General features: G+C 41.2%; 1 protein-coding gene across 1 annotated transcript; it reads right to left on the bottom strand.

Moving 5' to 3' along the window:
* Positions 1–971: 971 nt before the first annotated feature.
* LOC127343181 (V-type proton ATPase subunit E) lies at positions 972–5,807 on the bottom strand. The gene is made up of 6 exons (XM_051369298.2): positions 5,602–5,807; positions 4,475–4,575; positions 3,139–3,295; positions 2,635–2,837; positions 1,846–1,945; positions 972–1,229 (listed from the first exon to the last, which is right to left on the bottom strand). Exons 1-6 carry the CDS (start codon positions 5,701–5,703, stop codon positions 1,203–1,205), a joined length of 690 nt encoding a protein of 229 aa, XP_051225258.1. The 5' UTR covers positions 5,704–5,807; the 3' UTR covers positions 972–1,202.
* Positions 5,808–6,016: the final 209 nt, after the last annotated feature.

Genomic DNA, 6,016 nt, shown 5'->3' with positions numbered 1-6,016 from the left:
TAACTTATCAATTATTTATTTAAATTAAATCATATGGTAATTTACTATATATTCAACATTGTTGGACATCTATTGGGCAGGAAGATGGTGAGTATGAGGGGCTGAGGAGAGAAAAAAGGAGGAAAGGACGATGGTGGACCCAAGCGATTGGGTCGGCTGTCATGCCGGAGCGTCGCTGTGCCTGATACTCGACCACGCCGCTTAACCTTTTCACCAAGTGAATGGAGATTTGGTTTCATTCCAGTGAGTGAAGATCTGGTGCACATCGCCACCAAAAAAAAATAGAAATTATATTTCTGAGTTTTGAAAAAATCCGAAAAAATCACAATTTTGCCAATAAAGTATTCCACAAACGTGAAAACATTAATTGGCAATAATAAGTATTTTAGGCTACACAAAAATAGCAAAATTGTGAATCTGAGTATAGTGATTTCAAGTCTCCGGCAAAATTCAGATTTTATTATCTTTGTGTACCTTGGAATACAAAACATTTCGAATTGAGATTTTACGTGTTTGTGGGAGACATCATTTAGCTACTTCAGAATTGTGTTTCACATTTTTTTGAAATTTTAAATTTTCGAATTTTTTAATCACATGGAGCACTGGATCTCGGGAACCAATCATCCAAAAGGATGACAAGAATGTTTGCAAGTTTGCCAACAACGGGAAGTTAGGGAGCGACAAATTATCGACTTAGCTCCAATGGCGTCCAATGGAGATACTCGTAATCCAGCAATATGCGAGCCTACTGCCTACGGTTTTCCTGTGTGGGTAGTAATGTGCTGGTTAACGAATGAACACACGGGTAACTTCTCAAACAAGAGTACGTAAGCCTTACACCAGTTGCAAAGAAACACAGATAAATAAGCACATCAGTAATCACACGGGAAGTTGTTTTCGCAATCTATGATAGCCTATACACAGAATGGCAAAGCCACAGAGTTCATCAACACAATCAGTGCCACAATGCCTAGCCCTTTAAGTCTGACAGTACTTTATTTATTTATTCCTCGGAGCAAACAGCGTGCAAATAGTTTGTGCTCAGCAATAATAATGAACAAATAGGTAGTGCTTACATAGAGGATGAATACTTTAAACAATCGATGTTTGCAAAAAACAGGCGGAGTTCGTTGCAACTGCAGGGTCAAACCAGCAGCCATTACATAGAAACAGCTGTACCATCGCCAAAATACAAGTGCAGATTAGGCCGCAACAAGAAGTTTCCGGATCTGCAAGGAAACAAGGATGTTAAAATAAATTTCATGTTTCTAAATAGCTTTTCTTTCTCTGTACAATAGCATAATGTTGTGTGTCCTGTGTAGGATTTTAGCCTCTGAAATAGGTGTCCCCAGAGGACATGTACACAAATTAACTTTTTACTTGACAATTTTTGTTAGATTAATTTTTACGAGTGCAGCACCAACTTTGAAACTGGCTTAAAAACCCGCTGTACTCCTCAAGAGTACTCTGTTTGTTCAAGAAAATGTACTCTTGGTGTGGTTAAGGGAACAAGTGAACTGATTTAGCAATAAATGGGGGTAAGATGTTTTCCCTTCTCAGGGGTTACTTATAATGGGTATTATCATATAATAAACTAAATGATGATCTCATACTTGCCATTTCATAATTGAAAAAATGTTGTTTGTGCTCATATTAAAATGCAAAACCATTTACAATGTTGCCCGCGTTGGCACAAATGGAGATTAATCCTAGCAAGAGATACAGAACATTGGACTTTGTGATCTTGTTAGATTCGTTTTCTTTTCTATTGTTTTTTTACGAAAAATACTGCATTATACAAACTCACAGGGTCGTGGAACAAAGTATACTGAAAAATGAGCGCACCTCCGGCAATTTCTTGCGGAAGACAACTTCCAGCCTTGCATCCACTGTATTCTCAAATACAATCTTTCCATCTCGAGAAGCCAACACAACACCTCCATGGCTGCATAAACACACTTTCAGCATTAAGAGCGTAATAATGAACAGGATTGCAGGAACTATTGAAAAACTTCAGATCTATAATGCCTGCAACAACTATGCTATGGCTCTTTCGGACACCAAACGGGAAGTAATGGGCCAATATTCCACTATGCTAGTTTTGATATACTCCTACTTTGCTAAAAAAAAAGTGGTGCATCTTAATTATTTCAAATGTGAAATGATGTAAAGTTTGACCAAGTATGTAGAAAAATATAATATCTACAACGTCAAATACATATAATATGAAAGGATATTTCATGATGATTCTAATAATATTGATTTGATTTGATGTTCTAGATTTTGATATATTTTTCTACATATTTGGTCAAACTTTACATCGTTTGACTTCTGAAAAATCTAAGATGCACTACATTTTGACAAAGGGAGTACAACCTACAGGGCACTAATACATGTTGTAGTGCTACTTTGATTGGTTATACTGCTAGTCTTAAATTACTATGTTTCTTTAATATATTTGAATGAGATTTGTCACATGTGGTCACATGTGGATTAACTATTAGAACAATATGAGAAACAACTTCCACGATAACTGCAATTGCTGTAGCTGGGCCCTCGCCGCGAAAATTGGCATTTAAAACATTCAGAAAGAAGAAAACTCAAAATACCGAAAAGATAAGTGTAATGCATTACCAAAACAGGCCATGCTTATCATCATCATGATGGCTTGGAGAAGGTGGCAGGTAGACACTGTGGTCCACTAGTATCTCCGGCTCGTGGACCTCTGCCTTTGATGCATACTCACTCTTTGCTGAATCCAGTACTCTTTCTACATTGTGGTGGTCTTCTTTGCGGCAACGGAGGAGTACAGCTGGCTCTTTCAACCGAAGCAAGCACTGTATTTTATCCACACAAGGACTCGTTCGTTAATACATGAGTTTGGAAACAAAGGGAAGATGTTAGGAGCATAATAAATTTATGTTGCATACTTGATCCTATGAATCAAATTGACACAAGTTTCAATACACAAGATTGCATCATAATTGAGAAGATCACGGTTACACAGACCCACATTGTTACTTAAGAGTAAGAAGACAATGATATTCATTAATACAACTGTGTGTACTGAAATAAAATAGATGCCCCCACCATAAGGAACCAAGAAGTTTTCTGTGCAGTATGTATATTGAAACAAACCTGAACAACTAGTCCTTCCAACAGCTTCCTGTATTCATGGTGGTTGCTGCTGATATTCAGGAGCTCCTTCATTGCATCCTCTTTCATTTGGTTAACCAAGTCATCCTGGGCCTGAAGCACCTTGATGCGAGAAGCATTCAGCTGCATAGAGTACTCACTGATAAAGGAGAAAACTACACTTTGTTAGGTTAAGCATTCAGCTGCATAGAGTACTCACTGGTAAAGGAGAAAACAACACTTTGTTAGGTTAGGAAAGGGATAAGCTTCGATATACTAATGTAAATGAGTCATTGAATTGTGCACTTACGTAATGTTTCGGCTAAATTCACAAAAAGGGAACCCCCCCTACTACTAAAAAGTCAGCATTGCACTTCATTTGTACGTAACATAATACTAAGGTGACATTGCTTTAGTACTCCCTCCGTACCTAAAAAATCTGCTCAACTTTGTCTACATACGGAGGTATATAGACATATTTTAATTATAGATACATTCGTATCTAGAAAAAGTTGAGCAGCTTTTTGTAAGACGGAGGAGGGAGTACTAGATTATGTTATTCTAGTATTTCCATTGCTGTCCACAGTAGCTTTCTTTTCGTTGTTGGTTTTAAACTTAACATATAGCCTTTGTGTATTCTACTTTAAAGTCATACTTCATTGAGCACTTCACTTCAGTATATCGCAATATCCATTACTCAAACCAAACAAGCAGTGCACAAAGTTTTATCTTGACGGTAAATCTTGAGTTGGCTCGTATATCATTCAAGTGTTCCGAAATGAAGAACAAGTGGTGGGCACAGGTGATGAAATTGTGAAGCTAAAGCAATTTGGGCTTATCTTGTACCACAATAGGGGTGGGCAGAAATGGTTTGACCGGTTTAGCAGGCTAGTTTTTTTTTAACTAGATTGGAGGCCACTAGTTTGTGAAGGAAAATGAACTAGCTTCCCATTAGCCGGTTTCCACGGCTTGAGCGGTTTCAGGTTTTGCCCACCCCTAACAACAATGGTTAACGTCAGTAGGTTCAATTAAGAACTATAAGTGCTGAGCTAGCGTTTTGCCTCCGTTTTTCCCTTTTCTGAAGGATTAAAGCGGTAAGCAAAATCAAGTGCACACTTAAGCGCAATTAAGCTAGCCATTTTGCCTCAGCTAAGAGCTTAGGAGCGCTTAATTTAGTACTGAATGTCACTGATATATTTTATATAATTTGCTGCTCAGCTCTCTCTACAGCATATTGTTATATATAATTACAATGTAGAATAATTTCTCTAGATTATAAAGATTAAATGCAGTAGATAGCATCGTATTCTCGTGGAGGAAGAGAGAATTCAAGCCTCACATTTTTTTCCGGACATCAACCTGCTTCTCTTTGCGCTCATATTCTAGCCTGATCTTCTTTTTCTCAGCCTCAACAAGTTGCAGCTTCTCGATGTTAAATTCCTGCGATGTAATTACGCAGTAGTAAGGCATACGAACAAATTAAGACAAGCAAGAAACTTATGGCATAGCAAACATCAGACTAACAGGATACTGACAAGCACATGCATAGTAAAAGGTCCAGTTGCAAAAAATGACTGGCGTGTTGCTTCACGGGCATTCTCACAATTCAGGGGAACTCAGAATGCATGCAGACAAATCACGTCTCCTAGACCTCAAGATAGCGTACTTGATATGGCACTGGGGAACACGATAATCGATCGTACAAACCCAGGGATAATAAAGAAATGCATAAGACATAGAACAACAATTAGGTGAGTGTACTGCTGAGCATCCAGCACCCGACCAACTCATCCTGCAGACACACAGTTTGGTATCTACGGCATTCTGCTCGAAGATCCATCTCGCGGTGCAGTGATGTAGGTGATAAAATGGCACCTAAGATCCAGGATGGATAATGCTACAGCCTACACAAGACACGTGCCATGCATCGAGTGGATCGATGGTGACGGGTTCAGAACAACAGATCGTAAGGTCATGTAACAGGCAATAAGCATGGCGATGAGCTACTTCAATTTTTGGCATGTTTTCCAGTAAGATCACGATGCAGTTGTGCTTCCAGATTCAGCTCAAGCTCTTCCTGAACCGTCTACAAGAGTAAATAACAGCATGATACATCGCGGCTTCCAGAATCAACTAGGATGGATTCAGTCATCTGAATTTGGACAAAGTCAGAAGAAGTTTATACGTGGCTGAGAACTTGCGATCTGGAAGCTTCAGTTTCGTCCCGTGCACCAGGACCAGCTTAAGCTACTACTACACAGCCCGAATCTACAAGCCTGTCGATCTACCTCGGAACAAAATTGGGCGTTCCGTCACTTGGACGCAGATCTCGCGATCCCCAAAAATTGGAACGATGGGCTTAAACAACCCAGCGGGTCGCAATCAAGGAGGCGCGTTCAGAAGAAGTAGGAGGCGCGGCGGATCGCGAAGCTTCCGGGACGTTCGGGAGGGGGGAGGAAAACAAACCTCCTCGGCGGAGACGGAGATCTCGCCGGCCTTCTCCTCGGCCTCCTGGTGGATGAAGCGCACCATCTGCAGGATCTGCTTGGAGACATCGGAGTCGTTCATCGTGGCGGCGGCGGCGGCGGATCTGACGGGCCCCTCCGGCTGCGGTCTCCTGGTTCCGGCGACGGGCGACCACCGCGCGGAGGACAGGAGGAGGGAAGGAGGGAGTCCACGGGAGTGGTGGAGATGGGGGGAGTCGTGGGGGCTAGTCTAGGCGGGGCAACGTGATCGGGTTGGTTCCGTGGCTGCCGCTGCCTGTCTGTATCTGTATGCTGGCTATTACTTCCTGGACCCGGTTCACAGATCCGTGATCTGGCTGGCTGGCTGGCCTGGCCTTTGGGTCGTGACCACCCCGTCGTTGTAACCTGTTTTGGTG

Source organism: Lolium perenne, chromosome 3 (genome assembly GCF_019359855.2).
Source record: "Lolium perenne isolate Kyuss_39 chromosome 3, Kyuss_2.0, whole genome shotgun sequence".
NCBI lineage: Eukaryota > Viridiplantae > Streptophyta > Magnoliopsida > Poales > Poaceae > Lolium > Lolium perenne.
This window is presented reverse-complemented; position numbering and strand designations above follow the sequence as displayed.

Coding starts and splice junctions, on each gene's coding strand:
- LOC127343181 (XM_051369298.2), bottom strand. CDS start 5,703: ATGAACGACTCCGATGTCTCCAAGCAGATCCTGCAGATGGTGCGCTTC. Junction 2,838..3,138: donor TGGAAGGACTAGTTGTTCAG/GTTTGTTTCAAT, acceptor GATAAAATACAG/TGCTTGCTTCGGTTGAAAGA. Junction 1,230..1,845: donor TCCGCAAGAAATTGCCGGAG/GTGCGCTCATTT, acceptor GTTTCCTTGCAG/ATCCGGAAACTTCTTGTTGC.